This window comes from Clarias gariepinus, chromosome 23 (genome assembly GCF_024256425.1).
Source record: "Clarias gariepinus isolate MV-2021 ecotype Netherlands chromosome 23, CGAR_prim_01v2, whole genome shotgun sequence".
Classification (NCBI taxonomy): domain Eukaryota; kingdom Metazoa; phylum Chordata; class Actinopteri; order Siluriformes; family Clariidae; genus Clarias; species Clarias gariepinus.
In genome coordinates this window covers 7,349,067-7,366,058 of record NC_071122.1, presented here as the reverse complement: position 1 = coordinate 7,366,058, position 16,992 = coordinate 7,349,067, and the positions used below count along the sequence as shown (strand labels likewise).

The 16,992-nt window shown below is 37.7% G+C and overlaps 1 protein-coding gene across 1 annotated transcript in view; it reads right to left on the bottom strand.

Moving 5' to 3' along the window:
- chd5 (chromodomain helicase DNA binding protein 5) overlaps positions 1-16,992 on the bottom strand; it is a 50,590-nt gene continuing 33,598 nt past the window's right edge. The window contains exons 20-40 of the mRNA XM_053484291.1: positions 16,854-16,985; positions 15,038-15,155; positions 14,780-14,904; positions 13,048-13,285; positions 11,632-11,804; positions 10,079-10,253; positions 9,845-9,931; positions 9,415-9,503; positions 7,923-8,056; positions 7,621-7,765; positions 6,405-6,564; positions 6,186-6,265; positions 5,883-6,078; positions 5,217-5,309; positions 4,780-4,932; positions 4,575-4,683; positions 3,295-3,427; positions 3,024-3,219; positions 2,783-2,940; positions 2,549-2,675; positions 1-1,816 (exon numbers count right to left, since the gene is read on the bottom strand). Of these exons, the coding sequence (XP_053340266.1) occupies positions 1,689-1,816; positions 2,549-2,675; positions 2,783-2,940; positions 3,024-3,219; positions 3,295-3,427; positions 4,575-4,683; positions 4,780-4,932; positions 5,217-5,309; positions 5,883-6,078; positions 6,186-6,265; positions 6,405-6,564; positions 7,621-7,765; positions 7,923-8,056; positions 9,415-9,503; positions 9,845-9,931; positions 10,079-10,253; positions 11,632-11,804; positions 13,048-13,285; positions 14,780-14,904; positions 15,038-15,155; positions 16,854-16,985 (2,949 nt within the window). The 3' untranslated portion in view covers positions 1-1,688. The remainder of the gene's footprint in view (positions 1,817-2,548; positions 2,676-2,782; positions 2,941-3,023; positions 3,220-3,294; positions 3,428-4,574; positions 4,684-4,779; positions 4,933-5,216; positions 5,310-5,882; positions 6,079-6,185; positions 6,266-6,404; positions 6,565-7,620; positions 7,766-7,922; positions 8,057-9,414; positions 9,504-9,844; positions 9,932-10,078; positions 10,254-11,631; positions 11,805-13,047; positions 13,286-14,779; positions 14,905-15,037; positions 15,156-16,853; positions 16,986-16,992) is intronic.

Genomic DNA, 16,992 nt, shown 5'->3' with positions numbered 1-16,992 from the left:
GAGTTTGTAAAGAATAAAACACTAAGAGTTATAAAATAATAAAATTATGTTTTATCTATCGCTATCAGTTAAAATTTGTATTTATTAAAGAATAAAATATTGTATTTTTATCACATACTGTTACATTTATAGTAGGGATGTTATTCATTAATCGGTTGATTGCTGTTTTTTAACCGATTAAAAGTGTTGGTTTTGCGAAATATTTCTCTGTATCTCACTTCATATATCTTTTACACCACAAGAGGGCGCAATCACAAATGCATTTTACACAATGTGCAATACATTGTTTGTAGGTGCATCATGTTTGAATGAGATCAGAGAAACAAGATCACTATATTTAACAGCATTTTTTTTAATTACTTATTAATTCATTTATCTACTTATTTAATCATTCATTTATTTAATATCCTGTTTGTTCAAAGTATTTGGGCTTCATTATTTTGTCTTACATATTTATATGTCGGGCTAGATTAGTTGTTAAGTTAAAATAGAAATCTGTTAATTAATTAATCAAGTATTGATTGTTAACTTGTCAATGATTCGTTGAGAAAAATATGCAAAATTTGCAACCCTAATTTATAGTTACACTACACTTAAGATGATTACTGGTTTTTAATTATTAATTAAAAATTATTATTTTAATTAATGATTAATAGTTATTTCAGGATTTCATAATTTGAGATAAAATGATATTTAAATTACATAATAGTCTTTGAACTGCAAAATTAAACAAGTTCGCATGAGGGGAAAAACTCAACCTTATCGAAGATTCTAATCTAGGACGTTTCTTTTTTTTTTTCTGTAATATGACCCCAGCTTATTCAAAACTTGATTTAACACTTGTACAGCCAAATAAAGAAAAACAAATCCTAATTAACTGTTATAATATACGCTCATAATACTGCAGAACCAATGTTCCCGGGAATCAGAAATCCTTAAATATGACAAAAGTGCTGCAGATATTTTATAGTTAATGAATAAGAAATTCAGCTCCTGTCAGGATCCTTGCTTATGATTAAATATTTATGTTCATATCACCAAGTAACATTTTCATTTATATGATGCTGTTAAGCAAAAACAATAAAAAAAATCCTGACAGGACTGTGGATGTAACATTAATAATTCCTTGTTATGGCTGAATAATTCTTATGATGCACTCAAAAACTGTTATAGTGCACATAAAACGGGGGTTATATCCATTTTATATCCCATCATCTCCAAAAATGCCTTTAACCACTATACAGTGCAGTGCAAGCAGCATCATACATAACTAGCATTAGGGTCACATGACCATCTTAATTCTTCCAGGTGCAGTACACAAGAAGAGCCTCTAGATGTTGCTCACATTCAGGCACCAGTAAAAGTTTCTGGTGTTGGAGGGGAAAAAAGATAGCGTCTCAAAAATTCCAGAAACAACAGTTTTTAAAGATCCACAAAAGGAAAAGAGCATCCTTGTTTCACACTATCCTCAGATCTCTCTCTCTCTCTCTCTCTCTCTCTCTTTCCATAGACCACAGAAATTAAACGAAAAAAACAGAAGCAGAGGAATACTGATCAACTCACAAGCGCACACGCGAGAGACAAAGTGCAATTCATAAGAGTAGTTTTATCTGTATAGTCAAGGGAATGTTCCACAATAATGTTCGATTTTATCTAAGAGAGAGAAAGAGAACTGATTAGGATCAGGGCTAGTCTTCGATGCAGATGACGTCCGAGGGTTTGCTGGATTTGAGGTCGGGTGGAGACATGTCTCTCAAAACCTCACTGGACTTCTTGTCCATGTGGCTGCTTGGTGCTGGGGGACCATTTGAGGACACTACATAAAATAAAGTTATAAAAGAAAATTAAATAAAAACATGGAGTTAGTGCAGGTAATGCAGAGCGAATGATAAATTAACAAGGGAAAGGATCGTAACAAAATCAACATTTCTGTAATTACTGCATTGTGATAGTAAGAAATAAAATAATGGCGTGAAATAATTTGTTTTAGACGACAGCAATCGGGTCGATCCTTACCAGTTTAAAAATGACACATTGTTTTTTTAGGCATTGTTTTTGACAGTTTTTTTCCCTTTGTTTCTTTCTTTCTTTCTTTCTTTCTTTTAGCTATGTACTACCATTCCATGAAAAATATTAATATTCCAAACTACAGACCCACTCAATTTTAGCATAATTTTTTGTAGAGCTTTTTATATATTTTTTGACCTGTAATAATCATATCAGGGTGTAAAAACCCTATGGGTTGCTTGTACCGTATACATTTTCTGTGCCATTGCAATGCACTTATTAAACAGCAGAGGGAATCAGAACAAGGTTATGTAGGAAATGGTAAATGGACCCATGTGTTCCAGTTTTTTGATGTTCTCATGTGTAAAGATTTTGCCTGATATTTTCTTTTTTGAATATTTTTTTAAAATCCTGTTAACAATCCATAAGCAATCGAAAGAAACTGAGATCCTGTGTTACAATCTTTATGTGAAAGACACTGATATCAGGCCTCCTCCAGCTCCTGTGAAGCTTGACTGCTGCTAAGTCAGAAGTTACTCACCACTAACGTACGGCCCCAGCGGCATCTGGCTGTAGTTAACCATGGCAGCTCCAGGAGGACCTCGAAATCCTCCACCAAAACTGTTGCTGTACATTGAAGAACAGGCAAAAGATCCCTGTGGGAAAGGCTAAGCACACGCGGGGAGAAAAATAAGGTTAAAAATAAGTGTTATACACTGTACATCTTGTCCTCCGACGTAAGGTATGATCTTTTTATGAGTGCCTCCATTCTGACCTGCTGAGGCTGAGGCTCACGGTTGGTAAGCCTACTCAGGATGCTCCTCTCAGACATGTGGAGCCGAGCGGATACAGGAGGGATTCGGGAGAGCATGGATGGCAACCTTGTCACGTCCGCCTTCATATCACTCAGCAGTTCCTCCAGCTGATTCAGCACTGTCAGTAACAAAACCAATAAATTAGCATGGCATGATGTGGGAGAGATTTAACGAAGCACAATATGGCACCCATTAGCAAACCTTTGTGTAGTACGGCATTAGCCGGTTTGTTTCCTGCCAGAGACTCTTTAGAGAGGTGCTGATGTGACTCGGCTAGACACTCAACCTCAGCAAAACGTGTGTTAAGAGCCATGGCTGGGTGTGTGGAATCCTGCGTCATGTTCAGGTAAGCTGCCCGCCTTAACTGCTCTTCAATCACAAGAGCCTGCTCCAACAGCTAAGGGTAGACAGAAATATGTTTCTGAGACAGCGCCTTAACCCGTCTAAAAAAATTCTGTTCAGTGGAACTCACCTTGAACCTCCGTGCCAGGAACTTGTTTTTCATCTCCAGGTAGTTGCCTTTGTTCATCTCAGTCTTGAAGGGCTCATTGAGTATGGCATAGCGCGGGTCGTTCTGGATGTCCTGCCAGCGCGCATAGCCGTGACTAAGACACGCGGGTATAGTCAAGGGGCCAAATATGGGTAATATTTTAGCAAGCAACTGAACAAACCTGGGGTAACTAAGAGCTTTTTCACACCTATTTACACTTCTCCAAATTCGCATTGCCATAATAAATCAAACTAATCAAACTACCAATTTAACTTAATTCACCAAAGCTGAACTAAATGGAAATTAAGTAACCCAACTAAGCAGACTGTATTAACTAGACTGAATTGTATAGAATGCACTTAAGTCAGATCAACTGAACTGAGAAAGAGAACTCAGCTGAACCAATCTGAAGTAAGCAAAATAAATTGAACTGAGATGGAGAAATTAAACTAAGAAACTAAGAATTAAATTAATGTAAAATGAACCTAACTTTAAAACCTTAATATAGCTGAACTAAACTGAAGTATATAAAATAATCGAAAATAATCAATCGGAGTAGAATTGAAGTAAGATCTAACTGAAATGAAATAAAGTTCTTAAACTAAGCTAAGTGCATCTAAATGAAGCAATTAAAATAAAATAAACTGAATTTAATTTAGGTTAGTAACGAAAGTGAACTGAACTGAAGTACCTAATGTAGACAAAAGTAACCGAACTGAAATGAAGCAAGTAAACTAAGTTAACTGAATCGAATTGAACTTAATACATTCACACTAATGGAAAAGAAACTGAAGTAACCTGGACTGAAATAACTGAACGACCCTCTAGTATCTAAATTGGAATGAAGTACGAAACTGAACTGAAGGAACAAAATTCAACTGAAGTAACTAAACCGAAGTGAGTAACTGAAGTGAACTGAAGGAATTTACTCAATCTATGTAAATTAACCGAAATGAAGTATCCAATCTGAACTTCAGCCAATAGACTAAACTAAACTAACTCAACTGAACTAAACATTAAAAATTAAGTAACTAATTAACCTAAGCTTATCTAAACAATAATAGAAGTAACTAAACTTAAACTAGTAACTTAATTAACTAAATTGAACAGAAATAATTAAACTAAACTGAACTAAATTTAACTGAATTAACTGAACTTAACTGATCTTAACCTAATTTAAATGAGCTACACTAAGCTAAAAGTACAATTGGGCAATAATAGCTATGAAAGCTCAGAAGCAATTAGGGGTTAAATTAGGATACGTTACGATGCCAGCCAAAAGCCAGTAGTCATGGCGCCGGTGCCAGATGTCGTACATCTTACCGGATGACACAGCGACACGTTCTTCATTTTGCCATAGAGTGTGTAACTCTGAGAATATACAAAAAAAAAAAATCCACTTAACATATACTGCTACATTTATCAATGCTCAGTTTATTTCTAACATTCAGTGATATTTATACCGACCTGTAAAGCCTCCGTCTGCGATGTTGAACATGAAGCGTGCCTTAGCGCCATTCTTTTCATCTTTTTGGTTCTCATCCACCTCGTCCCTTGTTTCTTTCTCTCCGTTCAGCTGACTCTCAGTGACATCCTCCGATTTGGGCTCATGGGGAGCAGCTGTTGTATTGTATTTTAAAATGTTTGTTATGTTTAAGTAAAATAACAATGAAAATCGTTTAGATTGACGTAATTAATCGTGTTTTGCTAACTTTTCCCTAAAAAACTTTTTTTCAAATTGGTATCATGGCAAGGCGAAGGACAACAGATTTCTAAATAAAATCGTAGGCTTTTCAAATGCACATTTTAAATCAATGCTATTTTAAAAATCTAGCTTTATAGTATGTAGATATGTAATTATGTTTATTATATTTCTTTATATTGTTTTAAAAAAACATCCTAACCATGTTTTGGTTCTTTGTCCTCCAACTTCACGGCAGAAGAAGCATCTTTTTCCGTTTTCTCCACGGGGTTCTCCAAGTCTTTACTTTGCTGTCCTAGGAGTCAACACCATATATTTACCAACAGCCTTTAAAAAAAAAAAACAAGTACGAAGGATGTTCAAGTCAAACCAGGACTAAAACTGATTTACGGACATTTTTAGATGACTTCAAGCACAGTACGGTGAGGGGCCACAGTAACCAATGGTGCAAACGTTTTGAAGAAGGCCGTACGTCTGTGAGCCTACGATCCCAGCTGAGGTGGGTCGGAGCCCACTGTAGTCGCTCCTGTGAATGATGTTGTACATCTTACCTAGAGTTAGACACTCTATGAGTGGAAGGCCTGGTCTTTTAAAATAAGTGGATAACTTCACCAGAAGAGATGCATCTGTGTCTCGGCCACTTCCACATTCCACATTTGGCCTCCCATTATAGGAGTTCCTGGGAGGCCAGCGTTTCAGACGTGAAGCAAGCAATCCGATCAGGGCTCTGGCGTACAGAGACAGCTTTCTACATTGATGCTATCCAATTATTTACAGTTATTGTATCATAACTGATAATTGCACAAACAAAAGTCCCAGTTTGACTTGAACACCCTCTTAAATTATTTTGTAACACTTTGCTTCTCACCTGTTGGCGACGTTTGATTGGCTGACATTTCGTTCTGCTTGCCCACTGTTTGCGTTTGGTTGGTCAAAGGATCCATTTCGGGAGACGAGTCATCTTTTTTCTCGCAGTCTTCGTTTGATTTCTGCTCAGCGCCACTGCTTTTTAGTTCTTCACTCTCGCGCGTCTTTTGAAGACAGGACTCGGATTCTTTGCATGTCTAAGAAGAGTAGTTGGAGTGTGGTTGAGAAGAGTAGTTGCTAGTCGGAAAAAAGTTAGAAACACAATTTAGATGGGAACCTGTGGGGAATTACACATTTCACTCACCTCAGACTCAGCTGCTTTCATGTTCTCATGCTCAGCACTGTCTTTATCTTCTGGAGGAACGGGACCACTTTCAGGTTTGTCTGTTAAAGAGAAAAGATGTGCTACTGTTATGAAATAATGATCATTACACGTGAGTCAGATTTCAAATATATTGGCAACCTTTGACAGATTTTTTTAAATTTCCTATGGTCAGCGGTACTTGGTTTAAGCCACACTGACCTGATGGTACTGGGGTGCTGGGCTGAGTCGGAGCAGGACTGGCTGGTACAGGGGTGTTTGGGTCTGAGGAGAGACTCTCTGTGAGCTTCTTCAGCTCCAGGCCTGCAGGAATCAAATCTGGAGTGCTGTATTTGCCATTTACATGCTCAAACTCCTGAACCTGCACCCACCCACCCACACACACACACACACACACACACGTTAATAAGCCAGAATAAAAACAAGCAATGATTTTGAATGTCAACTTGATATCTCATAAGAACAAAAGAATCATGCACCTTTCTTGAATATTCAGTGAATATTCCTGTAAATGTACATGATGGTAAGCATTTGAATATTAAAAAAAAATAAACTTACACTAAATCATTATTCATTTATTCATTTATTAATTTAGTCCATCCTATATCCTGTATATAGAGCCTATCCCAGGAGACTTTGGGCACAAGGCGTGGTAAAGCCTGGACAAGGTGCCAATCACACGCTCATTCAAACACTACGAGCAATTTGGGAACAACAATTAGCATACGCTCTGAAATACACACCAAAATATCACTAAATACAGTTAAAATAAATTTTTTTCTCTGACGTGAAATACATTTTACAGTTTAAAAATTTGCATGTCTGCGTGTCTTTGGACTGTGGGAGGAAACAGAGTACTTGGAGGAAACCTGTCAGTGAACCACTGCACCACTGTGTCGCCCCTAAATCATTACAGTAAGTCCCCGTCTTACAAACGAGTTCCATTTCAGGAAAACGGATTTCTCGAAATCGGATTTCTTCTTAAGTCGGTTTCGTTGGTAAATCAGATTTGTTCGTAAGTCGGATTCGTTCATAAGTCCGACAAGGTGACTCTTGTATACCTTTGACACGAATATACAATGCAAAGCATTAAAAAAAACCCAACATGGTGGTTTAGTGTTTTTGGTTCCGCATTATACTCTTGCGAGACTGCACCTTCAAATTGCTAAGGAGGGGCCAGCTAACCATGTTAAAAGGAAGCCCGGGAAGGCGTCGGAGGGAGGACAATGCTGCATGGTTTTTACTGTGTGCTTCAATAAACACAATTTTGTCTCGAATGTTCGTAAGTCAGAAACTTACTGTACTTAAAAAAAATATACATGTTCTACAAATTCAGAAAGAAAAAATATTTACACATTGTACAAAAACAGTGCAATATTTTCAAATGATTTGTTTTACAAATTAAGTATAACGTTACCTTTTTCCTCACAAGAGACATAACTCCGATCCGGGTAAGGACGTGTTGCCGAGAGAGACCCTCTCTGGGCACGCCATCCGCAAATGTCTCCGCGCCGTCCGCTCCCGGCTCACACAGGTGCCTCATGAACAGCGAAACATACGCTCTGAAATCCACAACAAAATATCACTAAATAAGGTTAGAATTATTGTTTTTCTCTGACAGGAAATACATTTTATGGTTTTAAAATTTGGTCAACCATTATGGCAGATAACTAAACAAATCAATATTTAATTCTAGGTTTTTAGCTTGTGTGCGATTACCTGAACTCTTTTTCGGTTTTCCCCTTCAGGTCCCGGACCAGCCAATGGGAGTTGAAGGCGTCTTGAGGAGGCATACCCCAGCGCATGATAGCGTTCAGGAAGGCCTTTCTCTGGCGTGCGTTAAAACCAAGTACCTTTGATAAAATTGAGTCAATGTTACAGATAGACATGCACAAATGTAATCACTGTATGCACACTAGAAGCTCTGGAGACAACATTCTCATTCAATATATAGGATTCTTACCAGAGGCATAGAAGCATTTTAAAGCTTTATACATATTGTTTATTAAGATTTTATTATATATCCTTTACAGCACAGTGATCACAGAGGATACAGCAGTCGTGGAGCAGAAAGGGTTGAGACTGAGAGCCTTGCTTAAGGCTTTAAGAGTGGCAGCATGGTGGTGCTGGAGCTTGAACCCCTGACCTTTTAATCAGTAACCCAGAGGCTTAACCGCTTGAGACACCACTGCCCCAAAGTCCTCCCTGGCAGTGGTGGGATCCAAACCCACACCTGCAAAGAGACTGGAGCCTCAATCCAGCACCAGACTCACTCACTCATGGTCTATACTGCTTTATCCTATATACAGGGTCGCAGGGGCCTCGACCCTCAACCCTGGAGGTGCAAAGCGATAGTGCCAGCACTTTTGGCCTCTCAGTTTAGTGTATAAGCTTAATAATAATAATAATAATAATAATATGATAAACACAGAATTCCTTTTTTTTTTTTAAACTTACTTATTTATTTAAAATGACTGTTTAGTTCCAAGATAACTTGCTACACTTGCGTAGGAGCTCGCGGACACTTTCTCTGGAGAAAAGCAGCTGTTTAAATGCAGTCTAAAGAGGGTCATGTGCTGTTTTTTTTCTTTAAGCATCCATGCAAAAGTTTTTACTCACTAGTGCACAATAAAGTCTACAACAAATCCACGACACCCAGACCTCAAACTAAACAGATTACACTAACTATAGGACGGTCTCGTTACCACCTCACTGTTACACACAAACATATGCATGTACAGTATACAGCCTTGACTGTTGTTAGTCATTATTAAAACACTTAAAACAACCATTTTTTGGTTATGTTTTCATTTTCAATGACTTTTCAGATCTGGAAAATGCCACTTCTAAATTACGTGATTTTCCGAACCCTGTTATGAACAGCACTCATTTTATAAACAAGCTTATTTTTTTCATGACAGTAATTAAAGGGTAACTGTGGCTCTCTTTAAATTCCCTGGGATACCATATCACCACCCCACCAAATTAGTTAGTTAGTTAGTTAGAATGAAGTCTAACGCAGTAATTTAGCGTAAACCATGTCAGCGTAATAACTTTGTGTTTTGCTGTAAACCTATAAAGGCGTTAGACCGAATCATTGTGTTATTCATTAAGCAGAAATGACTAGTTACTGTAACTGTGAGTATGAAATATTTGTTAGGATTAAATAGCAGGCACTTCCAATCGTATTCACAATCCTGACCATACACACCTCTATGTTTCCTCCTACTCTAGCTAGCAGTGGAGGCAGCGGTTTGTCCCGGTCGCTCTTCAGCTGCCTGCGAGACTGTCGCCGTCCCCCTGGGAAACAGTCAGGTTACCTCATTTTAAAGATTCAGATGTGGAACAATACTGTGTATAATAATACCTTTGTGTGTGTGTAACTAAATAAATACAGTTTCTACTAAAAAATGGATCAAATAAATCCAAAATGTCTTTTTAAGATAAATTTGATAGTTAAATTTTTGTAATTTAGTATATTTCTAAAAATCCAGTCATGCCCGTCATTATAAAAGTAAAATTTACCAAATAAAAACTTTAAATTACCAACAAATCTATATAGATTTTAGATATTGTTTAAAACATCTGTGCAAGATATTTTGCAAATTGTTGCAAATATACCTTCCACCTACCAGACATACCTTCAGGTCTCTCCTCGAAATCTTCATCCTCATCCTCGGATCCCACCGAGTATTCTGACTGATTGTCTGAAAGGTCGTCCTGCCATTCTGAGCCCACACGTCCACCCACACACACACCCACACATGCATATACACATACACTTAAGTATCAGACTGTAGCAGATCCACACTGTCTGCTCCTTTAGCTTTAATACGAGTTTCAGTGTATGATTGTATCATTGAAAGTGTGTACACCTTGGTCCTCCTGAGACGTGTCGTTATAGTTGACCTGCTTGCGGATGCGCTTGCCCTTCCCCAGATTGCGTGCCAAATCCTCCTGCTGCTGCTCGTAATGATGCCGCAGGAGTTTCTCCCAGTAGTCGGGATCCACGTTCTCCTCTTGTTTAATGATCTCCCTCTGCACCTCCTCCTACAACAGGTCACACGCAGAGTTAACAAGAGACCGGCTCTCGGGTCATGTGTCATGAAGCTATCAAATGCACACAATTGATGTTTTGATCCCAAGGCGGGAAACATATTTATCACCTGATTTGTGATTTAACCAACTTTCCGCGTAAAGTTATGAAGCTATATGGCCAAATGTATGTGGACACCTGACCATCACATCGTTATGTGCTTTTTGAACATTGCATCCTACATGTTTAGTCCCTCCTATGCTGTTAAAAACTCTTCCCACTTTCCCAAACTAATAGTGAGAGCACATTAAACTGAAATCCTTGTTGGTTCTTGAGCGTCCGATTCAAGAAATGAATCAAACTACGAGACGCAAATATTACATATATGTAATACAATATGTACTCACTCATAAATCACTTACGACATACTTTCAACTCCGCTATGCAACATGCTAAACTTGTGTCAAACTGTCAAGGACTGTTTAAAATTTTTTGTATAAATTATGTACACCTTATGATTTTCTAGGAGTTATCAAGACAAATCTAAAAAATAAACCATTTATAGCATAGGTGGCAAGAAATAAATATGTACTGTAGCGAACAGTCTTGGACCAAGTCTCAGATCTGTTCATCCTCCCTATTTAAGCACACTAAAGTCAAATGTTGGTGGAAATACAGAAAAAAATCTAAAGGGTCAAATTATTGATCTGCATCAAGCAAAGAAAACAACTAAGGAGATTTAAAATGACAGCAGTTGGGTTAAGAACCTGTGAACCCTGGAGGTGCAAGATGACAATGTTAACCTCAAAGCCACCATGCCGTCTCTGAGTGTGTTTAAACTTTGTTTGGTGGCATTTTCAGCAGAAGAAAAAGTCAACACTACAGACAATTTGGGAATGTCAATTAACCTAATCTGCATGTATTTGGACTATGGGAAGAAACTGGAGTACCCGGAGGACACCCACCAAGCACAGAGAGAACATGCAACCTCCAGGCACACAGACCCGGGAATCGAACTCTCGATGCTTGAGCGATAAAAAATCAGGTTAGCAAAAACTGAACTTAAATAAAATCACTGGATCTCAGACTTTCCCATAATGAAAATGAAAAGCTGTGCAAAAAAAAAAAGTTGAAATCTTAATTTTATAAATGAAGCATACATGTTAAATTTGCATTTTTTTAGGTAACTGAGGAATGAGTTAACAGAGCTTGCAATTTCTGCTAAAATGCTACAAAAACAACAGGATTTTTGACCCGATCATAACTATCTAGGCGTGTCTAAAGAGTTCGAAAGAAGGTCAAAGAGAATCTGATGTGCTGGAACATAATCAGATTCATCTCCATGAAAGGCTTTAGCTGGAGCTGAAAGGGCAACCGTGACTCTTCCCTCACCTCTCCGTCCTCCTCCCGCACCACATACTGGGCCACCTTAAAGGAGCTGAGGTACTCGTTCATGTTCTGGATCTCAGTGTCCTCAGTGGCGTCCTGACTGCGGTCCAGCAGCTTGGAGATGGCATTATCATCGTAGTGGATCACATTGCCTTCCTCTCCTTCCTTACTGTCGCCTGGAGAAGACAAGACACACTTCACTGCTTAGTGTGAGTCCTACACACAGGAAACGCTTCGACATAAAATTAGGAGGAATTTTTTTCCCTTCAGTATGGAATTAGGAGGAATTGTCTTCATTTTTTTTAAGGCGGTTTGATTTGTCCTTGTAAATGTTAATTATGTGCTTTAAATACTTCCATTAAATAAGCAAGGACTTTAATTCATTGCTTATTAACTTTATTACTGCCAAGTTCTTTCAACAATACCATATTTAAAAAAAAGTGATTATATAAAAAGAGATTATATCCTTACATAGTTTATGCTTCATGTTTAAAGTTTGTGATTGAGTCAAGATTTCCCCGCCAATATTAGGTCACACTAAGATCGTTCTTTTCTTTGCAATATTTCATCCATTTGTGTCACACACTTTCTCACCTGTACAGGAGAACTGTAGTGCTATTTGTTTAGACATCAGATTGCTCCTATGACCTATAATAGACAGGCGGCGTTAAAGTCAAACCAGGACTGTTGATTGTGCAGAATAACAGAACACAGTTAACAGAACTCCCTTTATGCCTCTATATAATTGCTGGCTACATTGGATACCAGTGCTTGGATAACATCAAGGTAGAAGGATTTCTCAGAAGCCATGATTGGACTGTCTGCTTCATGTCTTAAACACTGGCCTCCCAGGAATTCCGTTAATGGCACAAACATGTGGAAATGGCTTGGAGTAAGGTTTCTCACAGACAGATGGCATCTCTGTTGGTGGCAAGTTACCTGCTTTTTAACTATCAGGTGTTCCACTTGATGAATATTCACAGGAATGACTGCGATGGACTCTGAGTCGGCTTGGCCAAGGTCGTCATTCACAAAAACAGGGCGTCTTTAAACATTTGCACCATTCAAATGTTAAATGCAGCTAAGTGTCTCATCACCATACTGTGTCTTCTGTATTATACATGTTCTGTCATGTCATGTCAAAATCCTGGTTTGACTTGTAAGCCCCTCATAGTAGTAGCTATTTTCAGAGGCTCTCTAGTATTCTTCTATTTTACTTTTTATTTTTTGTTCTGAGATGAAGCTGCTGGCCAGAGGTTTTCCAGGTGTTTTTTATATAGGGTGCCAACAATTGTGCATCAAAGCATTTCAAACTATTATTTACATTGCTAATAATTCACTTTATAATTAAATATTGTCGAAATTTAAAGTAAAATAATAATGCATAGTGCACTAATAGAGTCTGTCTCTAAAACATACCAATAGCTTCCACATCATCTTTAAAAAGCTCCTCTGTGCCAAACTTCAGGATGTCATCCAGCTCCTGCTTGGACATGGATCCTGTTTTGGAGCCCAGGCCTGGACGCACCACCAGATGTGTGAGCATCATCTTGCGCTTGGCCACCTGGGTAATCCGCTCCTCCACTGACGCCCGCGTCACAAAGCGATAGATCATCACTTTCTTATTCTGTCCAATACGATGCGCTCGGCTGAACGCCTGAAGGGAGAGAAGAAAGGAAAAAAAAAAAAAACAGTAGAATTTTTTAAGAAGCAGGCTGGTTATTAGATATAAATTAGTGATGTGATGGTGACTGGTTATGAAATATAATGTAATAGTTTTTTATATAGTTTTCATATTTAGAGCACGGATTGTTATTTGTGCATTAACAACTATGTTGGCCCAATTTGAGAATAAAACTACTTACATGATAAGGCAACGCCCCAATTCTGTCAATCATACACAACTTCATATTCCATATAATAATATATATGCACATAGTTCTGCTTATAAGTGTAGATACCCTGGCAGGATTTTTAACATGTGTACCATTCTTCAAAGAAAATAGTTTCTATCAACACAAACACTTTTCTTTACTTTTTACTTTTCTTTATTTTTCTTTTACTTGTTCGCCCCACTGTGTCTCAATGATAAGAAGAGACTACCTAGAACCTCCACTTTCACCTTCACTTTGTCTTTTCCTTGTTTTTGGATTGGAAAGTCCAATCAGGTCCCATGTGAGGCTTCTAAGCTGATGAAGGCAAATAGGCCTCTGATATTTTCTGACATGCTGCATTCATCTTGGCCTATATGTTTGACAACATTCCCTGTAGCTCATACACCGCCAGAACATCAGAGATCCACCTCCATGCTTCACAGAAGACATGGTGTACTTCTCGACACAACTTTGTCTTATCGCTTCGAATGACTGTGACAAAAGACTTGAGGTAATGGCTGTTGATTGGTTTTGTGGCGGCGTAATGGATTTTTTTTTTGCCAACTCGACCACGCAGCCCGTGTTGGTGTAAGTTCCCCTTATTGTGCGTATTGAAACAACCCACAAGTTGTGTCTTGAAAGATTTTGCTGGCAGTTGACAAAACAGAAACCCTAATTCGTTATCAGATCCTGAACACTAGAGCCATTTCTTCCTGACTTATAAAATGCATCTACATTCGCTGACAGCTCCTTTGCCCACCCCATGGCTCAGTATTTAGCCCACCGCATGAAATGTGCAGGAGATTTTCAAAAGCTCAGAAACTCACTGGCTATTTATACACAGACATTAATGACACGCAAACAAGTCACAATCTGGAACCGTCCTCTTAATAGCCATTTAAGCCTGTGTCTGTCAGCTTGGCTGGACATTATCAGGCCAGACATTCAACAGCATCTCTACTTAAGATCAGGGACATTTGACGAAGACTTCAGTTATCATTTTAATTTTAAAATGGCTGCCATAATAAATAAAAATCAATCAGGTGTCAAGCTGGCAACCGGACCCTGTAAGTAAATGAATGGGGAATATCTATTGCCTGATGTGCGGGGTGGCATGTGGACGGACCTTATCCCCTATCCCATACGCAATGTACAGTAATATATGATTTTTTTTTTTATTTTACACATGATCATTTTATTAAACTTTTCATTCAAAAGAACTATTGCTAAATAGTAGGTGTGTGTGCTGTGTGTGTGTGTGGGTTGTGTGTTCTCACCTGAATGTCATTATGTGGGTTCCAGTCAGAGTCGTAGATAATGACCGTGTCAGCAGTTGCTAGATTGATTCCCAATCCCCCAGCACGAGTAGACAGTAGGAAACAGAACTGCTGCGCTCCCGGAGCTTCACACACACACACACAGACACACACACACACACACACAGAGCAGATCAATATTAATGTGTTAATGTGCTAACGATAGTAAGGTCTCCCCCTGGTGGACGCACGGCTCAGTATCGAGTGTTTTCAGCTCACCGTTGAAGCGATCGATGGCCTCCTGCCGCAGTCCTCCGGTTATCCCGCCATCAATACGCTCATATTTATAGCCTTCAAACTCTAGGAAGTCCTCTAACAGGTCCAGCATCTTTGTCATCTAAAGGAAGAAGATCCACAAGACGAGATTTACACTCAACCACAGGGTGAGCAATGCAGTAGAATATGTGGAGAACTACTCAACATTTTAGTCACTAATACTGTAAGAGTTTTATATTTCCGAGGTTTTTGCTTAACGGATCATTTTGGTATCATTGCTGCAAAAGAACAACAGTGTGGTGATGTTTTTCAGTCATTTTAGCTTGTTTGTTTATTCTCATTTTTTTTCCTGAAGCATCTTAAATGTTTAAAAAAATATAATTAGTGCATTTATTTATAATTTATTTAGATAAAAATATGATAATTTAGAAAATGATAATGCTAAAATAAATGTTCTATTTTGACATATTATTATTATTATTAATAATAATATAACAATTCAATATTAAAATATTTCTTTCCATGTTCTTAGATACATTTTGTATAAAATAAAATTTAACATTTTTTTCAAGGAGAATGTAAGCTAATTTTGTCGAAATTTTGATTGCAAATCAAATGCAAATATAAATGTGTTCTATTATTATTATGATGATTATTATTATTATGAACTATCTATATAATTAAAATAAAGGCTTTGTCCGTACATTGGTCAGATGATGGTACATTGGTCCGTACTCTTTTAGAATTTTAATGTGCTGGAGTCAAATCTTAATCTTTATCTGATTTACTTTTTCGATTTCTTATCTGTGATTACTCTCTGATTACCGAACAGGGACTGTATTTGGCTGACAACAAAAGAAGTACAACTTGCCGTAAACAAGAAGTAGGATACTCAACCTTACAAAATGTTGTATTGATAAGTTAGGCAGAGAGTTCTGCCATACAGACATGTACGTAGGCTTCAACATGAAATAATAATATCTTAAAAGCTTATTTTCAGCTTTAACCTTTTAACTATTTCTACAAACTCTTTTTATGTCAGGTACTTCAGCTAGTATAGAATATGACCCTGTGTCATATTATATAATTATAGGCTTTTACATGTTGTTTTTTCCGTGTACTTAGGTCAATTTTATAATTAATTAATACATTAATAAAGTTCATGTTCAATAGTTTAATAAAGTTTAATAAACTGTATAACAATGTTATTAATAATCATTAAAAATGTAATATTTTTAATGCTTATTAATATTATTGTTCTACAGAGCCTGTGTGCATGCAGCTTGATCTAAAAATAAACAGACTCATTTAAAACAATAAAACAATAATTGATAGAAATATATCTTGGAACATTTTAAAATGTAAAATAAAAAAATCAGCATAAACTCAAAAGGAACGTCCTGGACTAATGGGCTACTCTCTTAGACAGAACAACTGTTTTTCTTTTGCATTTCTTTTGTTCCTTCAGCCTCTTATTAACATGCAGATTTATGCGCAAGAACAACCGAAGGGACAAGCGGGTGGCGAATTAGAAAGAAAGTGAAATTAGAGGGAAATGAGCCGCAGCTGCTTTAAACTCAGCTTCCTCCCATTGGATTAATGCACACGCAGCATAATAGTGTAAAAGAACTGTGTCTGGGGAATAAATAATATGGTGAAAATAAATACAGCAACGACCTTTTGTCATCTAAAGATGAATGTGCTCTGTTCGTTCTCCTCACACTGACTGCGATTAATCATCAGCTCAAAAATAAGACACACCGGAGGAAAAGTAAACTGTGCATTTAAATTCATTTTTTTTTCTACACTTGGTAATAACCTGCGAGAAAATAAGGACGCGATGTCCGTCATCTTTGAGCTTCTTGAGCATTTTCTGAAGCAGAGTAAGTTTCCCTGAGGACTTCACCAGCAGGTTCCCATCGTACGACCCGTTTGGTAACACTGGGGCTTCCTGGAAA